At 41.0% G+C, this 23,674-nt stretch overlaps 1 protein-coding gene and 1 long non-coding RNA gene across 2 annotated transcripts in view; both read right to left on the reverse strand.

Annotated features, from left to right (window-relative positions):
• Window positions 1-3,186: 3,186 nt before the first annotated feature.
• The window catches only part of LOC147011902 (uncharacterized), a 38,064-nt gene continuing 17,576 nt past the window's right edge, over window positions 3,187-23,674 (reverse strand). The window contains exons 4-5 of the long non-coding RNA XR_015051836.1: window positions 9,135-9,403; window positions 3,187-5,658 (exon numbers count right to left, since the gene is read on the reverse strand). This is a non-coding gene — a long non-coding RNA (uncharacterized LOC147011902). The remainder of the gene's footprint in view (window positions 5,659-9,134; window positions 9,404-23,674) is intronic.
• LOC147011903 (uncharacterized) overlaps window positions 9,628-23,674 on the reverse strand; it is a gene marked incomplete at its 5' end in the record, with an annotated part of 16,070 nt that continues 2,023 nt past the window's right edge. The window contains 5 exons of the mRNA XM_085857889.1: window positions 9,628-9,684; window positions 11,657-11,877; window positions 19,266-19,359; window positions 19,734-19,850; window positions 19,958-20,029. Coding sequence (XP_085714015.1) covers window positions 9,628-9,684; window positions 11,657-11,877; window positions 19,266-19,359; window positions 19,734-19,850; window positions 19,958-20,029 — 561 coding nt within the window. The remainder of the gene's footprint in view (window positions 9,685-11,656; window positions 11,878-19,265; window positions 19,360-19,733; window positions 19,851-19,957; window positions 20,030-23,674) is intronic.

Below are 23,674 nucleotides of genomic sequence, written 5' to 3' on the forward strand. Positions count from 1 at the left end.
AGTCTGGGCTGCCAAAAAATCCCACTGCCACCAGTGAGGGTAATGCATAAATGCTGTACTGACAATCACCAATATTATCTGAGTTGGATAAAGGGCACTTCAATAAATCATCCAGGAATCAATGCAAAACTCCAGAATTTTTTTAATTTCCAAGAAGGAAAGCATTGAAAACAAAAAGGTTAAGATGTTCATCCCTGCTCTTCTCTCTTTTCTTTCATCAGTCATTTATTTCCTAGCTTATGTCCCACTGTCTCTTTACTGTCACATTGCATTTCTTCCCTCTATCACGTTTTCATCCTGTACTTTCATGAGTCCAGAATTTGTATAGAAAAAATAAACTAGTAATAGGTGTCTTCAACCATCCTTGACCATGTTGTGGAACTTTGGCCGGGCCCTCGCTTTTTCACTGTTATTCGCTTTTATATCCGTTTTCACCGCAATCGCTTGATCGACTGACACAAAACATTCAACATAGGAGTGTCGCCCATGGATAATTCTTGAAACAAAGTTACATGATGATTGGATGAAAAATGTGGCTGGCATTCCAAAAAGTCTGTTTTCTGCAGGCATTGCCAGTTGCAGGGTGTTTCACATTTCAGTAAAAAAAAGAGAAGGGAGAGATATCTTCTCAAATATATGCCAAAGACAACTTGAATCCCAGCCAAGTCATACAAAACACTTTAAAATGGTACATGCTGCTTCCTTGCTTGACATTCAGTATTTATAAAGGATAAGAGTACGGACCATCTCCATAATTTGGCATTCATGGGGAGGTGAAAATTTCTCTTTAGGAAATGCCCCGCTGAGTGCGGTGAGAAATGCTGCGCATTTATTGTGGCGTTTCTGGTACCCAGAGTGCCCCGGGAAGTGATGGCACTTCCCCCATGCTCATTGGCTGTGCTTGTCTCATCCAAGTCCTGTGGAACGTTTCATGTATTTTGTCTGTATGTTCATGTGTGTGGCAGCTCCATTACGAGCCTTATCTATATATTAAAGTGGTGGCAGTTTTCTGTCTGTCTGTCTGTCTGTCATGCTCTGTCTGGGACGTCATTACGGCGTAGCTAGGATGGCCAACTCCAACATCCACCATTTTTATTTTCATACAGTTCAGGCTGAACACATCGTCAAACCTGTCATATTCACAATTGCTATGATCTACCTTTGCGTTTTCTGTTCAGTGTGAAACACAAACAAAGCAATTGTTAAAATGATAATCAAATATCAAAAGGATCAGCATCATGGGCCTTCCAAGGACACAGTACATGGAGTCCAATAATACTGTGTCAACATTCATTATTAAATTGGTGTATTATTTCAGAAACCATTTGTGGTAACGAATTTGTTTACGTTTCTCAATTGTTGCACGACAAGTAATGTAGTAGCACTGTATTCCCTTTGTCGTGACCACAAAGTTATCGGATTAAAGCGGAGTATTATTCATGACTCGATGAGAAGTGGTGCATTATTTCAAAACCCACTTCTGATAACTGATGTTATCTCCCACGGCCAACAAGGACTTCACCGTTGAAGTTCTGAAGTTCCAGCCATAACTAATTAGCCTACGTTTTATAATAATAAATCGTACTGCAAGGACGTAATAATGTGTGTGACATTCATTATTAAAACGCTGTATTATTTCAGAAACCACTTCTGGTAACTAATAGTATATGTTCCTTAATTTAACGAATTTCAATGAAACAAATGACGGTGGATTCAAGGAACTCCCAGGAAGGTTTGTGATGCCAAAAATAAAAATAAAGAGGAAGGTTTGTGTGGGAGGAAAATTTATATTAATGTATTCTAAATTGTAACAAATGGAGTTTTAGAAATGTAACTTTTATGCTACAAGATGAATTGGCTGTCCTTTCTGACCAAGAGACTTGTTCCCGAAATGATAATAAATGTGTTGGTCTGGAGCGGTGTGACCTGAGCTGATAGCAACGAACCTTTGCCTCGAAATGTACGAAGTGGCTTCTCATCTAAAGAACACGTCTGCAGTCTGGGTTGATAGCCCCCACCACTCTCTCATGAAAGTATAAAATGCTTTGAAATGTAAAATTGTTTCAGTGCAAGTACCTGAGAAAGTATTACAATCTCAGTGGCTTGTACTCCTCGGAACTTACCAAGTACCAAGTTAGAATAAAACTCTCTGATGTAATCGGGAAGTGAATTGAATCAGGTTGGTCTCACTGTTAACTAAAGTAAGAATAAATGAAATATAACCAAATAATATTGCAATCAATGGGGATTCTTAAGTTCATTGTATGAGGGTGAAAAGTGTATGGTGGATAATGAGAAAATAAATTGTTTCACAAGGAAGGACTTGTGTGGACATCGGTTTTATGTCCGATGTGGCCAAAGGAAGCAAAAGGCTTAGAAGCAACACTGTCTAATTTTGAAGATCCTGAATACCCAGGAGGGAAAACGTTTGTTCTTGATTTCCCGGTGTTTTTCTTCACTTTGGTTTGCTTAGTTGAGGTTTGGCCACCAAAAAAACATACAGGGACAGGAATGGGCACATGTGGAGAAACTGCAAATGCCAACTTGCATCACTAATCCCCGCATGGAGGGCAGGATCTCCCAGGAATCCTTTTTTGTTCTTGCCCCATAGATTAGCCATCACAGCAAAGACTGATATTCCCGTCAGCAAAGCGACGGGTCTAGTATGCCAGGAAAAAAACAAATAAATAAAACCAGTGTGTATATAACTAGCTTCAACCTTTGACATTTGTTTCTCTGTTGGGAAATACCTATTTATAGGAAAATAATATTTTTAAAATCCAAAATTAGAACAAAGATAAGCTTATGCATTTCAGTCTGAAGACAAAAGCATCTGGTCATACGAATATATACATGCACCTTGGCCTTTCGGTCAAAATGCATGATCACCATAAAGCTAATACTTATGCGTTCTGGCATCAACTTAAAGACAAATTTAGAACTTGCCACCAGGTCGGTATACTGTGCAACTAACATCAAGTAATAGGAAGAATACCTTGAACAAATGCCACACTTGCATAACCAACGTCAACAGTGACAAATCAATGGTAAGAGAATCAGATAGGACAAAACCTCAATCAAATCAGACTCACCAATCCTGAAAGGGATCTTTGCTGAAAGATATTTACCAAAATAATAAGTTCAAAGAGAAAATAATTTTAAAACAACATTAATTTACCAAGGCCAAAGTAAGCAAGCCTGCATTTTAGCATCAGCCTTGGACAAAAAAAAATGAACCAAAAAAGCATTTTCAGAGCAATTATGTTTTAAGAACTCTCGAAAGCAAAGAGAAACCTTGTATGCAGTGACACATTGAGACAAATTTACATGTGGTGCAGAAGGTAGAAGTGCTGCCCTCCACTCACCGTTTTCCAGTAAATAGAATGGACACTGCTTATAAAGGTTAACGCATGTTTAGCAAAAATAATACAATTATATAATGCTTTCAATTGATCATACGAAGCATGAATTATACTGATAAAAAAAAACATACAATGCAACAGACACAGTCTGATAATGCAAAATGCATCACACACCAGTTTTATCAGTGTAGGTCAGGCTCAAGTTTTCTGAAGAACAGGTCTCAACAGATATGTACTTACTTTCCTCACCTTCACTGCAGCAAAGTCATGGATTACATCGTCGTAGTTGATTATTTTTTGGATAAAAAGTTAAGGTTCTTGGAAGAGCGAGAACACTGAAGAGACCAGGATGCAACAGAACAAAAGGAACAGCATAAAGAGGGGGGAAAACACCAACAGCAGGGCCAAAGGACAAAATAGAGGGAGACCCAGACAAATAATGCAAGCGGTGAGGAAAGAGGGTTGGGGAGGATGCATGGGGTAGACAAGATGGACACAGAAGCAAACAGGAAGAAAAAAACCCAGAAACATGGAAGGAGGCGGGCAACGGGGAAAGAAAATACCATGGTCCTGGATAGAGAATGACCCAAGACAATGGCAAACAGCAATCCTGAAGACCCGGAATATATTTGCAACTTCGCTTTAAATGGAAAAGATGGCCAGGTTGCTGAATCTAGACTGACTCATTGTGAACCTTATACAAGTTTTGATGAGTCCAATCTTGCAGCTATCTATGGACACACAGATTGTGACAATATGCACAGCACAATTGTCAAGTATGGCAAGGATTCAGTATAGGTCCACTTTGCAATCCACTTCAGTAAATCCAGAATATCACAATCTGCTACATCATTCTCTGTGATGTTCTTGAAGCTTTTAATATGATCGTGAACTCATTAGATATATTCCTGAAAGTTGTTGACATTCAACCTGGTATAAACTGGAGCAAGGAAATTAATTTTGTTGTTGATTTCTTGATTGCTTTCAACGTTCAAGAAATATTGCAAATTAATAAATCTGTAGTGGAGGTTTAAGTCATTCAGATGTCGTGGTTGTCTATCAATTTCACTATTAAGTTAGCCGATAACCTCCAGGTGCTCTCTTCTGACATCTTCTTGCAGCTTCAGACCACAGTAATTGGACTCTTCTCTGGCCATTTTCTGCTTGCTCCTCACTCTGCACTCAGTCGAGATGTTCATTGTGGAACACAACTCAACTTTTATTTGAGCCTGGGCAACCAAGATGTCCTTTTCTTCACCAAAGAATGAAAAGAGAGCATTCATTTTTACTGCACATTGGTCCAACTTAAGACCACCTTTTTGTAGATTTTTGTGGGTGTCATTTTCTTCAGCACATGGCTCCAAAAATGCAGATTATGCAAATAAATTGTAAGATATGCTGTTAAGAATAGTTCCAGGATCACCTTTGGTATCCAAATTCTCAGTGACTCCACCTCCAAGTTCCTCAAGCACGTCAATAACCCCTTATATGTTGAACTCAACGGCAGCAATGGCAGCCTGCTTTGCACTCCATAATGTATTAGAAACTTGCTTGAGACAATTTATTACATGTTTCTTGAGTATGTTCCATCTATGAGTAGAAGATAAACAAAACACATACATTTTCCCCACTGCTCTAAAAATGTTGTGGCATTGGGCATTGCTCCTTCAGCATGCACATCCCCTGGGTTCAAACATTGGTCATTGCATGGAACATAAACAGCATTTGGACTGACATTCAGATTTAGTTGCTGTATTTCCTGGCCCACCCCAGTACTGCCGCATGGAGGCACTGGGCCGAACCATGGTCCCACTCAGCTCTGAGTGGGATCAGGCTTCCTCTCCTCCCTCCTTTTCCCCACAAATGCCCCCACCACCCCCCATCCAGTGGTCTTTCCCACACCGCAACCTGGGCAGAGATGTCCAAAATGCCGCTGAAGGAGCTTCAGGATGAGGTCCTGGGGATCAACAACCTGGGCTGACTTCCAATAGCCCCGAAGGCAGCAAAAGACTTTTTCCATGCGGTTTGCAATCATGGGGGGTGCGACCCTCTACTTCCACTGCAAGTCTGGCCCCCTTGCAAGGGTCAGATGTGAAGCCATCGTGACCACCATGCGATCCAAAAGATCATCAGTGTGGCCATCATAGCGGAGGGGCCTCGCCCCTGAAAGGTTTGCGTGTTGGGCTCGTGCGGAGGTAGCGGAGAGCAAAGGTGCGTTCTGCCATAGCGGTCATCTCCTCTCACCATCCGCCACTTGGAAGCTCAATCTTCTTGCTTAACAAACACGATCCTTGGTCTGTAATGCATTGAGTGAAGCCAATTGCACGCAACACGAAACACGATCAGATCAGGTATATGATGCTTAAAGATCTCCAGAATCAGACTTTTTTTTGATGTGATGATATTGATTTTTTAAGTAATAAACAAAGAACCGAACGTGGTTTTTAATTCTAATAATTTTTGGAGGTGTTAAAGTTAAAAAAACCATCCTCACCACAAAATCCCAGAAAACAGCCATGGTCAACTGCATGACGGAATCAGCGGAACAATTGTCTTGGCATACAATGTATAATGGCCGTACAACTTGCTTCAGGCTCGTAAAAAAGTGAATATGATGATTAAATTTCTGAATAACAATCCTCAGGTTATGACAATAGTCAAAATCATGATGTCGAAGGTGCTGTAAGACCGTACATGTATGAACCCGAGGTGGAAATTGGGCATGATATCCTGCATGAAATACCTGGCATTCACAACAATCGGGACTTGTCGAAGAAAGACTCGGCAATAAGGACTGGTAAGTGGTAAATCAGAGCAAAAATGTGGTATTTTGATGTAACTCTCCAACTGCTCTCTAATTCTTGTAGTCATGAGAACGGCACTTGGTGGAGCGCATACCTCTGCCAGGCTGAACAGTTTACATTTTGTATCCCACTGATCACTTTATTTAAATTCCATCATTGCTATTCCAACCAGAAGATACTGACTCTTATTTGTAAATGAAAGCAAATGAACATATTTAGAAATGATTACATCACTCTGACATCATTACAGAGATGTAAAGGGTGTCCGTTGAAGTATTATGGAGTGTTACAGGAGGGTGGGCGTGTCAGATTTGCACAAAAATACGTTAAGTAATTTTTGAATGGCCCCCGACAAGTTTCTGTGAAGTTGGTGATAGCATGATATGGGAGCAAAAAACGTAATATATTCCGCTGTTTTGATAGTGAGAATGCCTGTTTGCTTTTATGAGCAGGAGGAGGGTGAGAGTAAAAATGGGACAACTTTGGAAGGACGAGGGGAGGTTGAGGACTTTTGGTGGAAGGGGGACATGGGGCTTTGAAGGCTTCAGTGCAGTGAGGGGATTGATGCATTTGGGTTGGGAGGGGAAGATGAGGACTTGGAGTTGGAAAAGTTGGGGGGAGGGGGGGTGAAAGAGGAGAGCAAAGATGGGATAGAGTTGGGAGGAGAAGGATGAGGTGTTTGGTGAGGAGTTGTCAGAATTGCATGTCTAAGTTTACTCACAGTAAAAATGTCATCGTAATCATTACCCCGATGGGTAATGTGATGATAAATCTCAAGTGACAAAACTCAAAAGTAGAAGTCAGACAATAATTATTGCAGTTTCCAAATTATGGACCCTTTTGGCATCGTATGTGTATCGGCATGCATCACGCAGTGTTTCTCTATCCCTGAACATTCGTGCCTGCCGTGCCTGCATGCCCGGCCCGCACCAGCCCGACAAAGCACGGATTCACAAGTTACAAGCATTACAGTGTGAAAGTTGTTTGTTGCTGATTAACGATGCACCAAGGTGATAGAGATTAAACATAATTTAATAGTTTTCTCCGTTTCTGTAGATTATCTATCTGCCTGGCACATAGAAGCTACATGTATGTTACTATTAGCCCTGTTTATGACTGTACATATGTCTGATATGGCTGTACCTGTATGTATGTCTGTTACGTAATGTAGGAAGTTATTGAATGCTTACTAAGGTGGTGGTGATCAGGGCCAATGCTAAATAGAAATGTGAAAAAAACACTAATTACCCTCAGTTTCTTGTGCTTTTCCACAGCCGTTTTTTTCCATTTTCTTCTTCTCCATTCCATTAGAATTATCTCGAATGTTCATGTGAATCATGTCGGCTTTCAATCGCTTCAATTTACCAATCCAAAACTGGGAATACAGGCCTGTGTCATACGAATTATCTTCAAAATGGGCACAGCAAATGACGTTTGAAGAAGTTGGACCACACTACTTTACGCTGGTCAGAGTTACCTTGGCTGTCCAAATTTTCCTTTTTGCTGGATCTTTTGGGAAAACATGCATACTCACACCATCTTTGGTTGTATTGCTACAACCAACAACAATACATCTCGATGGCATTCTCAGTACTTTTTCAGAGTTCAGAGCATATATCAGCCGTACGTAAGCATACAGTAAGTCCCGAAGCAAAAGTATCCTTGAGATTATGTGGTGGGTCACGTGACAAATGATGCAATCACATCGTCATTTTTGAGGGGGGGGGGTGGCACCAATCGAGCTACAAGGACACTAAAAAAAACATTAAAATCTTCATTTCAAGTTATTTATTCAAGAAAAAAAACGATTAAGTGGTAAGTGAAGCAAAATCTATTCATTAAACCAAACATTAATTTATGATTCCATGAACCTTTAAATGAGAAAAAATGTGGGGTGCGACCCTCTACTTCCGCTGCAAGTCTGGCCCCTTTGCAAGGGTCAGATGTGAAGCCATCGTGACCACCATGCTATCCAAAAGATCATCAGTGTGGCCATCATAGCAGAGGGCCTCGCCCCTGAATCACTCTGTGATTGAGTGTTCACGTTAGAGGAAATGGAAATGTCAGAGTCAAGCTGGCTTCTAGTTGCATCTGCAGTCCCAACGACTGATGGTTCCGAAATGGAGTTATGCTTGTTTTCTAATCCGTGTCCTTATCCAAACAGACCAATACCAAAAATCGATGAAAGTGAGCTCCATCCCACTCATTTGTTTCTTCCATTTCTCTCCTCTGGCACATGTACTCAGAGCCTCAAAGGTGAGATATTTTTTGTTTTGTGATGCCATCGTTCTCTCGCCATATATAAAATAAATAAAACTGATACCTAACTCCAACAAAGTATCCCCCTCCAGAAGAGCCTAATTTCCCTCTCACAATGACATAAAATATCTACAAAATTACAAACTTCCAATTTAACTTCCTACTTATTGGCTATTCCCTCCATTCACAGGTGAGAGATGTGGGTGGGTCTTTCTTTAAAAAAAAAAAAAAAAAAAAAATATATATATATATATATATATATATATATATATATATATATATATATATATATATATATATATATATATATATATATATATATATATATATATGTTAATTGATGAAAGATTGATTTATAAGAAACAAAACAAACTAATGAATTTTATCTTCCACTCTAATGATGAACATTATGCTCTGAAAATTTTAAAAAGCCATTTTTGAAGCTCTTCCATAAGCCTTGGAAATATAAACGACAACTTTAAAAAAAAAAGCTGCTGAACACAATCGTGATCTCCTGGCAGAGGTGGCACTCTGGGGAGGTCATCAAAACTGTACACCACGCTTGACTTATGGAGAATCATTAGGGCAAAGAGCGGGGCATGTCTGTCTATATGTATGAAAGTAAAGCGTGTGTAAGTAAAACGAGTCATTAAGGAGTCATAAACCGTCCCAAACACCACGATAAATTGCACGACCCATGCATGCTGACCTTGGCCTTTGTTGCCGCTGCAGATGGGATGTGTTCGCTGATTTGGAAATTAGTGGTTGTTCATTGTGGGAAGCTCATCAGTCCAGCTGCTTCCGGAATAAAATCTTCGTGCTCACAGATTTCAAGCCATTCATATGGGAGAAGGACGTTGGGAGGAGAACTGCTATCAATATGGATAACTCCAGGGATGCTGTGCCATCAAAATTACCAAAAGGGCACTTAATAGCTTGCACTCAGTGTGGGGCACACACCAAGCCATGGAAAAACACCTGTGAAGGGCAAATGGTACGGTGTCAGCTGATTTTAAATGGCTGGTTGAGGACTACAGGACGAATACTGTCAAGTCATCAAAATGCAGGAACACTTATTCACATCGTCGAAAATGCACCCTGAAGAGATGGTGTCCCTGAGGGGGACAGCATGTAAGAAGGCCAATAATTCTACTTCAAATCAAATGTAATTCCATTATTACAAGTAGATTTAAACCCATCTGTTAGATTTCTTGGAAAGCAGATGTTGCTAACAAGGGTTTGATAGACATCGTTTCAATCTGTGCAGGAAGGTCAGCATCAAAGAGATGTTAGAGATATTGCATGTTCAAGTTAATGTTGACATTTTACCCCATATGCCATATATATATATATATATATATATATATATATATATATATATATATATATATATATATGTATATCCTTCATATAATTTAACTTCGAGGTGCAGCTTTTTATTATCATCTTTTGAGATCATCGGCAGACACCATGCAATAAGAGACCATTGCTGCTTCACACTCTGGAAATATGTGAGTAAATATGGTAAAACACCCCGTGTGATCGTCACATTTATGTTCTGCAGAGCAAAATTGCCTTTAGTAAATCCCAACGCCATCGAAGACAATGCCAGAGCTTCGCTTTGCTTTTAGATTGAGGACTCGCAGAGTTCAGAGAGTGAGAGTTGAGAAGAAGTTCAATGAAAAATTACTGAATTGTGAATTATAACCTCAAGTGATGCAATAACTTAAAAATTATAGATTTTCATATTGCACAAATTTTTTTGATTAATTAAATGCCGTCCCCAACCCTCATCCCAAATGTAGTCACTCCCTCCCCGAAGGTGGAGCTCTCATAATTGTGAGCTCAGATTCTGAATGGGTCGAGAAGATAGCCATTCTATTAACCCGTCAAAAGGTTTAATCTTGAATCTAATTTCACCACAGAAGCACATGAGTAGCACCTCCTATAAACAAAAAGATTACCAAAGGGATACAAGAACAGAAAAAAATGGGACAATAAAGAGGAAACATGAATTACTAATTATGGTGTCATTAGCCAGCAGGGGAAGCTAAAGAAAAGAGGTAAGAAATTATATCAAATAGAGGTGAAAAAGGGAAAATAAACAACAGGATATCAAGATGACATGTGGAGTGGGAACCAGGAAGAACACTTCGAAGGATAGATGACTGTTAAACCACAGCAACTTGCTCATTAATTTCCATGGTGCAAGCTGGCTTTGATTTAAACCATTTTAAAGGGAAGAGAAAGGGTATCTACTCGACCTTTTTGGCCTTCCAAGCTCAAAATTACAAGAACTCCACCCTCAGGTTGTTAGAAACTGATATTTGGTTGTCAGGAGTGCGATAGTGCCCCTTGCTGTAAAACATTTGGCCTTTGAGAATTTTAATTGATTTGTTCATTATCTTGCCAAAACGAAGTTTTTGCAAGATATGTTAGTCAGCTTGTATGTTTTTTTTTTTTGATTGTCTGCAATCACGTATAAAAAATTCTGCAGAGCACAGTTATCATTGGAAATTTTTGTAACTTCGCATATCAGAGGCCTATAGAGGTCCCTTTCAGTGCATAAAATTTTGAAGGTAAAGAATATACACATATATATATATATATATATATATATATATATATATATATATATATATATATATATATATATATATATATATATATATTGTTGCGGTTCTGCAAAACCGCATGCCTTGAGGGCAATGTCACGAATATATAGTGATCCCCAGGCAGTTATTTCATTAGTCTTCGTGCAGTCAGACCTTCCCCTCATGTCTAATGGGTTAACGGGATGAAGTGCATTGCATGGGTTTTATAGATAGGTCGAATTATATCTCTATCTTTCATTCTATTCTGATTTCCATTTCAACCCTTTCCTTTTATCCATGATACAAATCCAAGCAAGTGTATATATATATATATATATATATATATATATATATATATATATATATATATATATATATATATATATATATATATATATATATATATATATATATATATATATATATATATATATATATATATATATATATATATATATATATATATATATATATATATATATATATGATGTGAAAACAGACACCCGTGCAGCCCTGTGAGAGAGTCACCACCAACACTTTACAGGGTGTGCATGGCATGCTCTTTCATTCAAATCTGCGTGCCAATTTACAATGGCGTCACACCTTGTTCAACCGTCGCTCACCAAAAGCTCATCACCTCGACCACCAGCATCTCCCGTACACGGGAAATGTCATCCCATGCTTCCTTGCACCTCTGCATCGATACAGTTTGCCACCAAGCAGAGGCATGCTGCATGGCCCAGGCTGCTCGTACCACGTGGTGCGGGGACGGGCCAGGCACATTGGCAGCACCAGCCGCGTCTCGCCGGGGTTGCCCCGAATGAGCACATGGAGCCAACGCGAACCTCATCCAATTGCCTGAACACGGCAGGACGGGCGGCAAGGGACGTGGGTCGTGGGGGTGGGGGGGGGGTTCGGTGCGAGGCTCTGGGCTGTGTAGTGCCGGATGTGCAAATGAGACTGTTTCTGCTCCTTGTAGCCTGGCAGGGCAGGGCCAGGACCGCCATGACCCAATAAGGGAGCACGATTTGGGTCACGGCGCTTCGCTTCGGATAGTCACCCCACCCTTCGCCCGGGGCTTATAAAAGGCGGATCACGAAGCCGTCCACCCGCCCTCTCACCCACTTTTCTGCCTGTTTGCCTCACCCTCTCTACACTGCACCTTGTCTGCTGTCGCTGCATCTACACTCAGGGTTGGTGTGCGATAGACGGTCTTCTGGACCAGTGCGGAGCACACGTTTCCACAAGCCCCGGCAAAGTGATGAAGCAGTAGATAACGCTCCGACTCTTTCGATGGGATCGCTCAAGCAGAGCATCCCCGAAAGCGTACTGAGTTGCGCGGGCGTCCGACCACGCCATGTATTGCGAGGCCATTAGTCCTCATCTGCTCCTTCCTTCTGGTTATCTAAACTTCATGGGTTGTGTGTGTGTGTGTGTGTGTGTGTGTGTGTGTGTGTGTGTGTGTGTGTGTGTGTGTGTGTGTGTGTGTGTGTGTGTGTGTGTGTGTGTGTGTGTGTGTGTGTGTGTGTGTGTGTGTGTGTGTGTGTGTGTGTGTGTGTGGGCACCTGTCATAGCAAAAGTTAAGATTGCAGAAGATATAACGGGATAAGTCTGCTCTGTCTGCTTTTGTAAATTGCTTGCCTTTTGTCGCACCTCATAAATTCCCTGCTCTCTCTGCTGTACATAATAATAAACCCCATTCACTGTGCCACATACCTTTCCTCGCTCAATTGTAAATAAAAGCTTTATATAGAAATGTTCCCAGCTCGTTTTCGTCTTTTCCTTCATTGGTCCAGCATGGTCCATATCCTCGCTTTGCCGGGACGTCATTCCCCAACGATCTGTTTTCTCGCCGGTATGTCCTTGGCAGTTATGCTCAGCTGTATCTGATCCGGTAAGGTGATCCTGTTTGAACAAGGCGTACCGAGGACGTGTCCCCTGGTAATTAGATCATGTGACCATAAGGTAACCGGTATCCAGTAAATGGAGGACCCTAAGTCACGTGATTGAGTCATTGGCGTTCACTGTCGATTAGCGACCCGCCGCATCACGGAGTCATCTGTGTGTGATGGCCTGCGATTCTGGAGTCTGGTGGGAACCCGAGCTATATCCCCCCCACCCCCTCTCCTCGTGTTCTTCTCGCCCAACCCTGGGTCCACAACAACATATATATATATATATATATATATATATATATATATATATATATATATATATATTATATATATGTAAACATACATATTCAGACGCGCGCGCGCACACACACACACACACACACACACACACACACACACACACACACACACACACACACACACACACACACGCACGCACGCACACACACACACACACACACACACACACACACACACACACACACACACACACACACACACACACACACACACACCATTCGTGTGATGCACTGAAGATCTTGTAATAAGAATATAATCGAATACGAAACATTGAAAATAATGCTTTTCATTTCCATCTCACACTTCACCCTCTCTCGAACTGCCATTCCCCCGTGCACAAAGCCCGTGAACAAACGGCTTTCACAGCTCCCGTCGCCCTGGGCGTTTGAGCCACAAATGGCTTTTCCATTCTACTATGGAAAGAAAATGATTGGAAGACAGACGGGCACTGAAACTTATTGAGCGCCTCGTGGAACGCCGACCCATCACAATGGCTGGTAACGCTGACCCCAGGCATCGATCACGTGGCTCAGGCAAAATTCGGGTGGACCCTCGAGGCGCTTCCCACCTGCTGTGGACCCGCGTTTAGTCAGCGCAGCGTAAATATTAATCAGCACTTAACCGGGCTCACATGCACGTGTGTGTGTGAACTGCTGGTACAGCGATTAGCGCAGTGATCTGCAAAGCCTACCATCTGGGTTCAATCTTCATGAAATTTGCCTGAGCCCGCTGTTTGTATTGGACTTGTACTCCGGCTGAGATTTCCTGATTAATATCTCTTTAGCGTGGGAATGATCTCATTGCATGGAGATAATTAAATAAAGATTCCTACAAACATCGAAGAGGACAAAAATTAAATTTCTTACTTCACTAAGTAGCCCCATCGTAACGATACGATGTGAGACTCACATTCATTCCGCGAAACAAAAGTGATTTGCTTTGGTGCAGCAGAGGATAGTTGTGATCTGCTGCAAATTCAACATGCACCAGAGGCTATTTGGAAAACTTCCTCGAAGAAAAACAAACAAGCAGTTTATCATGAATGATTGAGTCGGAATGTGGTTAGGGAGCACCTGTTATATTTACCGCCATCCACCAAAAGTGGATGGAGGTTGTGTTTTCACCCCTGTCTGTACGTTTGTACGCAGGATATCTCAAAAAGTTGGTTGGATTCCGACAAAATTTGGTGGGCAGGTTGGGTGTGTGATGAGGAAGAATTGATTCCATTTTAGTGCATATCCAGATCCGGATCTGAGAATTTTTTAAATTTTGTAAGCGATCCTTCACCATTGAGAGATGGAGCCTAAACGGTATATGAGCATGATATTTCAAAAAGTTATGGACGAGTTTTGAAAAAAAATAAATGTGGATGAGTTGGGTAGATGACAAGAAGCCTATTAGATTTTGATTCAGGTCTGGATGCAGATACAGCCTATCAGTGGGATACAAAACGTTAACTGTTCAGATACATTTGGATGAAACTTGGTGTACAGCTTGTGTGTGACAAGGATGAATTGACTTGATCTTGGTGAAGATCCGAATTCAGATCCGGATACGAGAATTATTTAATTTTTTAAGTGATTCTTCACTAATGAGAGATAGGGACAATGATATGTCAAAAATTTATTGCACCAGTTATGTTCTTCGAGATGAGGAATTGTGTGGCGGAGGTTTGCGCTCTGAGTGCCCTTCGAGTTTAATCATGTTCTTAATTTTCTAGAAATAAAATTATCGAAGATCGTTTAAGCAATTGTGGACATTTCACATAGAATGTCACAAATGTCAATGAAGGAAAGAAGGATTTACAAAATAAACGAATTCCAATAATCGCTGACATCTGCTCCGAATCTGGAACGAGGTCGGTGGTTCGAACCCTGACTGTCATACAAAAGACTAAAAATGGTACGTGCTGCTTCCTTGCTTGATGCAAGCATATATAAAAGATAGAGCATGGACAAATAACCATAGCTTGGCAACCATTGCACAGGCTTGATTAACTATCTGAATGATAAATGTTAACCTGCAGTTGGAGCCTGGATGGATGGTGTGGGCAGCATTGATTGGGGTTTTTGAAGTCACACTCATTCCGCATGAGTACTAGCTATGTGGCAAGTTTCAAATTTTCCTTGGTGCGGTTTCAGAGATACAGAGGTCCAAAGTTTTTCCATATTTTCAATATGGCTGCCACATCACGTGACCTATGACGTCATAGTTATCATTGTAACATTCTTCATGAGTCGTTGCATCAATGGTGAAAATTTCGTCTCAATCTGACAAGCAATTGCGGAGAAAAACACGAAAGTTCTGTGCGGACAAACACATGCAGACAGACAGACAAACAAACACTGTACCCAAGTGCAATACCCTCTCAGAATCCTTCGACGAAAGTAATTACTGCACCGTAGTTTCAAGAAGAAAGCCAGACATAACACACACACACACACACACACACACACACACACACACACACACACACACACACACACACACACACACACACACACACACACACACACACACACACACACACTTTCAAGAGCTATTTTATTTAACGTTATAACCTTAACCGATAAGCAATCGACTGATTTCATTCCTGCCCGGATCATCATCTGGTCACCGTTTTTCAGAGGTTTCGATCCTTTCAGCCCAGAACCTCTCCAAACAGCGGATCCACAATCAGTGTCGCAGGACCACATCAGTAGATTACTAAACATCAATGGAACTACAATCCAAAGTTGTATCCAGTCAGTCAACACAGCAATATAATATCCTCATTCAAACATTTAATTATTCCTTTTATTTAAAGTATTACTAAATAATGACCAACTTTAATCATACATCACTTAAAATGATTATAATATATTAAGCAATAAACACTTTGCCTTGTGGACATGTCCATTACACAGCACCTCCATCAAATCAGACTCAAACTGTCATTAACAACCGATTTTAACATGCTGCACTATGTATCCGAGTAACCACCAACAAATTATGTGAATGATTATTTATAATGTGTTCAACAAATAATATATATATTTTTTTAAAATTGTATTTTCATCTAAATACCTCCTTTATTTAATACTATATATATATATATATATATATATATATATATATATATATATATATATATATATATATATATATATATATATATATATATATATATATATGATCAATAATATTAATTAAATAATTTACCTCACTAAAATAATTAATTTATTATTATTATCATTATTATATCAAATGCAATGCAATAAGAACTTGTTTACATGAAAACCAACCAAACTTAAATAAAAGGTGACGATGGAGTCTAAAGATATTCTCGCAAGACCTGATCAATCAGCCAAATATCCCCTGTTTAACATGATGGAAAAAACCTCTGCACATTAAAAAAAGAAACCTTCTCAGCACACAATTATTAACTAAAACTTCCTGATGCTCAGTGTTCATATCATGGAGTGACTTATGACAAGGAACATATGTGCCATTTCCTAGACTCATGAAAGTAACCATATCAATGCCTAACTCTCTTAATAAAACATCTTCATAAATCTTTTTACAAACCACAACAAAATTATTAGCAGCCTTATCCTCTGGAGCTATTCCATAGCTCTCATGAAGCTCCTGAATGTCTTAACGAACACTCGGCTTTTTACCTTCGCATTCTGCGAAAGGTTATGTTTTGGTCGCTGTGTATTTATTTATTTGTGAATATGTGTGTTTGTTTGTTATTCGCATAACTCAGAAAGTATTAAACCGAATTGCATGAAATTTGGTGAGATGATTCGTGAGTATCCAAGGACGATTTGATTAGACTTTGGGAGCGATCGGGTCAAAGGTCAAGGTCAAGGTCATGAAAAGGTCAAAAACACTCTTTTGAGCATAACTTCCTTCATAATACAGCTATCGACATGCAACCACCGCCATATTGTTCCATGACGAGATACCTTTCGGATATGTCGTGTCGGATTTGACGTAACGTCATCGGAAGTGCGTCTAAATGACGTCACAAGATGACGTAAATTTTCAATTTTCGATCTCATCAGTTTTGATCATACCGTTTTGTAGGACTTACCTTAAGGACGTCACACACCAAATTTGACTTCGATCGGACTGACCGTTATGACGTCATTGACGTTTGAACATGACGTTTTTCAATTGTGGCTAAAATGTCCTGATATTTTACATTCAAATATCTACATAATTTATAAAGCAAAGTCTCCCAAATCCAGCCATTAGGATCAGTTCCAAAATATCTGTTTATTGATGTACAGGTTTTGCCAATTAACTCTGTAGTCAAGGTCAAAATATACTTGTAGGCATAGCTTCAGATCTAATAGAGCTATTGACATGAAACCAACGTTAAAACGTTCCGTGAACTACGAGCTTTCAGAATGGTAGTCCCCGATTGGACGTGACGTCCCCGGAAGTGCGTCAAAATTACATCAAAAGATGACGTCATTTTTCAACTTTTTAATTTTTCAGTGTTTATCATTCCATTTTGTTGGACTGCCTTCAAGGAGGTTACACACCAAATTTGACGTCAATCGGACTGACGGTTGTGACGTCATGGACGTTTTAAAATGACGTTTTTCAAATGTGCCCGGAAAAAAGTTGCGGCGGCGAAGGTATGCGCTCTACCGAGTGCCCGTTCTAGTTTGGTCTTGTTTACCTATTTTTGCTCATTTAGCTTGTCAACCAACATAGGTGCCAGAGCACTGCATCAGGGGTATGAGAAACGCCTCTATATTTTATTGTACAGTCCTGGCAACCTAAGTGCCAGCACTTTTACCAAATCAATTAAGGTATTCTTTCTTTCAAAGAAAAAGGGAATACGAAGACATAATTTACATTCGTGCTGTTTCGGACAGAAGGGAGCGAACTCGGCCAACGATAGTCCTGCTAGAATTTTAGGGCCGATGACACCCAGCGAACACAAAGTGCAGAGAAATGTGGGCGATGGCTTTTACGTGGCAACTTTATAAGATTTTCGCGAAAATGGCAAGAAAGGTTCGAGATAAAAATGTGACATGAAAATAAAAGGATCCCAAGCAGAGAACTGTTTCATATTTGAAAACTAGAGGGGGAGCACTCGGTAGAGTGCAAAACCTTCGCCGCCAATACTGCTGGGTCACTTAAGTGAACCCGATATCCTATTCATTGTAGGTCAAAACGGATCAGACTCTACTGAACCACGATTGAATAAACTAAACCAGATCGACACGCATGTGTAGAAATGCCCCCCCCCCAAAAAAATCGAAATTTTTTTGAAAAAAAAAAAAGGTGCAAAATTTGTTTTTTTCTCTAAATTTTTTTTTGGGGGGGGGGGGGTGGTTGGAAATCACTTAAAACATAGAAATGCAAAAAAAAAAAATTCAAATATTTTTTCAAAATGGCCGCCATAGCGGCCATATTGGACTTTGGACCAAGTCCAAAATCTAATGGCATGATCCTTGGACCATACCTAATCCCCCCACCAAGTTTCGTCGAAATCAGTCCAGGAGTTTTTCCGTAATACTGTTCACAAACAAACAAACAAACAAACAGGGGTGAAAACAGTAACCTCCGTCCATCTTCGATGGCGGAGGTTAATGAAACTATGCTCGACTTATTGTATGTTGGGACAACTGACAAGGATCTACAACCGAAACAAAGCCGTTTCAGTTGTGATGTCAAGGAAGTAACAAAAAAATTAAATGAGCGAAATCAAGGTTTTCATCAATATGTTATCAAGAGTTGTCTGGAAATGTAAACAATATTATAGGCCTGATAGATTGCTTCCTTTAATTGCAGGTGTATACGCTGTGCCAGACGTTCATATCCCACCTGCTGTGCATTTCCTTAATGTAATGATTCTTTAATGCCATATCAGTATGACACCTTCAAACCGCTCAAAATTGCCCATATTTAATTGTGATGAGACTCAAAATTATACATGATCAAGGCTCTAATCCATATGATGGAAACAGTGGATGATCTGTGTTTTACACCAATGTTGCTTCACACAAGTAGCATTGGTATGAAGCAGAGCAGTTCATCTGATCTCACCAGGCTTACATTCATCAAGTTGATGAACCTTACAAGTTCTGCATTGCTTTTCCAGGATGTGATATGCAAAGGAAATGTCAAATTGTGCTTGAAACTGCAATAGAAAGAAAAACTTTGTGTTGAGAAAAAGTCAAAAAGTCATCATTCCTTCGAATCATGTCACTGGAGGAAGCATTTCCAATGAACTACGATTAGAATTTCATTTCCAGATTTTGTCACACCACAGCGGCTTAAAAGCCAACAGGGTGTGGATTGAATACATTGCAGGTCAGTCGTGTCAGCAGCTGGTGCTGTCATTCCATAAAGATAAAGGGCCTTGACTGTTGTGTTCATGTCAAACCATTCCAACAGTTGTTTATTATTGAAGCAAACATAACTTTGGGAACACGTAATGCACCTTTTCGTCGACCTTTACAATGCCACAGAAATGACCGACAGGGTGGTGGAAAAAGTAGCGAGTGCACTTACCTTTGCACTATCGAGTCGAGGTACGATTCCCGACCTGGCTGTCAGGTTGTTGCTGCACAGGTGGGGATTTGCATCATAAAGTGTGCCATCCCTTGGACGGATGTTGAGCTTTGTCCCCTGTCCGATAGGATTTGTTGGTGGACTTAAAAGATCCAACAGAGTCTTCCGCAAAGAGTGGGGGCGAGTCATCACCGGCAGCCTGACCAAATTACAAATTTCCCTACCTCCAGTCGAGTGTCAGCCCTGGCCAGCTGGTTAGTGAAAGACTCAGGCTGATCCCATATTGTCAGTATTAACTGGGACAGTTAAAGAAGTCACCGACAACATAGTACCTCATATCAGGAAAATCCTGGCATTTGTTCCCAATTAATTGAATATGTACTCGAGCTACAGTGGAATAGTGTCTGCACAATATTTCCATCATCGGATTATAGTTTAGACGAGGAGTCGTCATATTCTGGTGTTCTTCCCGAAGGCAGGTTCAGTACTGCCAAAGCAGTTTCTTGGCAAGGTTTATGCTGGGCGGTTTGCCATACCTCTCGCAGCAGATGTTTTGGCAGGAATTTGTCATTTATTCAGGGTACCAGCAATAGCTCGCCTACTCTTGGTGAAGGACACCGTGGAGTCTTTAAGGTCCACCAACTAATTCAGGCAGACGGGACGCCCAGTTTAACGTCCATCCGAGGGACGGCACACACTTTGATGAATCACCCTGTCTGTGAAACACCAGTATGACAGTTTATAGCTGGGTCGGGATTCGAACCCAAATAACCAGCTTAGAGGCGAGTGTGCGAACATCCAGGCCATTCTGTCAGCCCTTTAGATGAGTAACCAAGCATCTAGGCCATCTTGCCAGCCCTTTGGATGAGAAACTCATGTAACTTCGTGATATTGTGTCCATTTTCACACGGTGCTACATCATGGATTACATAGACTGCTAGTATCGTTATAATGCAGCAACGCGTAAAGAGTAACCGCCCGACGGGCGATTTCGGCCAAGCGTGGAACAGGTCCTTCTGACGTCCCATTATTTGGGCGGTGTATTGGCAACTGACAGCTGCGTTAATCGCTCCTGAAAATAAAAAAAATAAAATAACTCAGGTTACGTGCATGAAGCAAAAACATACCTTCAACTTATAATTCGAAATACCTCACGACACTGGAAAACATGGGGACAGGGATACTGTACTGTAAATGGTGGAGACGTGTAATGCCCTTCCCCCACCTGGAGGTAGCGCTACACGTAACACATTTACATAGAGAATTCTCGTTCCCCCTTTCCCAAAACTGCAGGCAAAGATAAAAAAGACCCCGATACGTTACTTGGAGTCGTGCTGATCCTATGTAGCAAGTCTGGATGTAATCAGCCCAGAACTGTCGGAGTAGCACGACAAACACACACCGGTCCATGAGTTAATGATGAAAAACCTGCTCTCCCTGCATGGCAAGCTAAACATCATTATTATTATTATTATTATTATTATTATTATTATTATTTATTTATTTTTTGGTGGGGGGGAGCAGCATTACTGCAAGGTTTACATATGTGATGGATGCTATCATGCTACAGCTACGTTTATCATAAGGACAGAACTTACTGGAGGGATGCATCAGCGAAAAAGCCATTCAAATTTCTATCGACGTGCAAGACGCAGGGCCATCATCTCACCCACGAGGAAAATATACAATCATTCTGTTAGCCTTTAAAGCAATCGACAAAAACGAAGTAAAAAGTCAATGTTTGTGAGTCGGGCAGTGATTTAAGCATGAAGGATCTGTGCTTCTTTATCTGAGCAAGAACAATTCATGAGAGCGGCCTTTGAAGGAAACGCATCTCGTGCCCGTATCGAGGGATCAAAACTTTACCAAGCGTTCAGAATGCCACAGCTCACAGAACAAAGCCACATGTTGCCTTCCATTCAATGTCATTATACTGACAGTATAATAATTTCCGATGGAATGCCTGTCCTCAACTTGTATGTCACCTGAATGACGATGGGAGACAGTAGACAAATATGAAGACTCTGACTCTCCAGAGCGGGCAAGAGCACAAATTGCTCAAATGTCGATGTATATAAAACAAGCACAAAACCTGGTGTTGCCTTAATGGTTAAGTTGGCTGGCTGAAGATCTTAGGGTCTTCAGCTCAAGTCCCTATTCAGCGTTGAATTAACACCAAGTGGGTTGACTCAGCCTGTCATCCTTCAGAGGTCGGCAAAATGAGTACCAGCTTACTGCATCTCAAAAGAGATGGGAATGGGACAGGCATCTGCTTGGGGGATGGCCAGAGAGGCCCCAGGAGTACCAAGGGAAAGTGGACGCAGTGACGTGCTGCTAGGCGCATGCTCCCATACCTAACCTAACCTCACTGGTAATGGGGGCACTGCATCAGTGGCAGGGCCATGCCCCCAGAAATGAAACTTGTGCACTGCCTTGATGTCCTGCGCATGACAAACGGAGCTCACATTGAAGTGTATTGATGGTGTGCATAAAACTACGAGTTTCTGTATCAAATAAACCAAAGGGTATCGTATCATTTGTGGTTCTAAATATATTAACAACCAAAGTTGTCCGGGTATTTTTGGAACACACTATATAACATGCATGAGAGCTTATGCCTTTGCATTGGAATAAAAACGTTATTTTCCATTCAAATAAGAAGACAAATGGTCCGACAGGATTGTGCACAGGTAGCCAACCAACCTGTGAGGTATCCAGACTGGGTTTGTCCCAACCCGACGATTTGATTCCTGGATTGGCACGTAGCAGGCAGGGCGCTGCACTGCAAATTGCACAGTCCCTCGGATGGAAGTTTAAGCTGCGTCACATCTGCTAGCATTAGTTGTTGGATGTTAAAGATCCCATAATGTCTCATGAAGAGGAAATGAGTTAGTGCCGTACATCCCAATAATTAACAAATCTATCCTCAAATCAACTGCAGTTGAACGTCATGCCTGGCCAGCAGATTCGTGAAAGACTATGGACAAAATCTTTTTTCCACCCAAGACCACAAGAAGATGGGAATAATTTGGGCCATTAAAGAAGTGGCAGGAGAGGAAGTGAAGCAAATGAAGAGAGAAATTTTTGGGGATGGCAGGTTAATGTGTGTTGTAAATGGGGTGAAAGGGACCAGCATGCATCCCACTATATAAAATTTGAGAAGTGTCCATGTTTGTTTGACTTCAACACATTCCTGAACTGCTGGATGAAATTAATTAAAAACTATCCATTGTACTCGAGGTGGACCGAGGAAGGTTTTGGGGAGTTCAAAAAAAAATTACAAAAAAATGAAAAAGAGTGTGGGGGGTGCGGTGGAGGGGGACACCAATTCTATCTTTGTAAATGCGTATCGTATAGCAACGCCAGTTGGGAGTGGGGTCATTCAGCATGACAAAATGCACCAAGGACATTATGGTTCCTCAGGTAGCCTGACCGTATGTGTATTTTGTATATAATTCCTGACTCTCCCAGAGAGCACATGCTTGTGGGAGCTCCGAGGGTTAAAAAAACTCACTCATATGCGATCACATACAAATGTCGTATGGATCTACATAATAGGTACACAAAGCAAGTGCATGCTCTCTTGTGGTGGGGCCAGAGAGCAAATCCTGCCACTGTTTCTGCACAGAATAACAGTGAAGATGGAAGCAAAATAATGTCTGAAATCCATTTTCTCCCGGTAATATTATAAATACCGCCCAGACATGTCCAGAGACAAACACCCATCCGGACATAAACACCGCCTGGACGCGTCTGGAGTCAAACATCGCTCGGACACGTGCGGAGACAAACTCCCATCTGGACATAAACACTGCCCAGATATGTCCGGAACCAAACACTCTCCGAAGATAAATGACACCCACCGGAGATAAATTCTGTCCGGAAACAAACTCTTTCCGGTGATAATCACTGCCCAAACACATCCTGAGACAAGCTCCTGT

The sequence above is a fragment of the Eptatretus burgeri genome, chromosome 15, assembly GCF_056783735.1.
Source record: "Eptatretus burgeri isolate ZD-2024b chromosome 15, Ebu_testis_v1, whole genome shotgun sequence".
Classification (NCBI taxonomy): domain Eukaryota; kingdom Metazoa; phylum Chordata; class Myxini; order Myxiniformes; family Myxinidae; genus Eptatretus; species Eptatretus burgeri.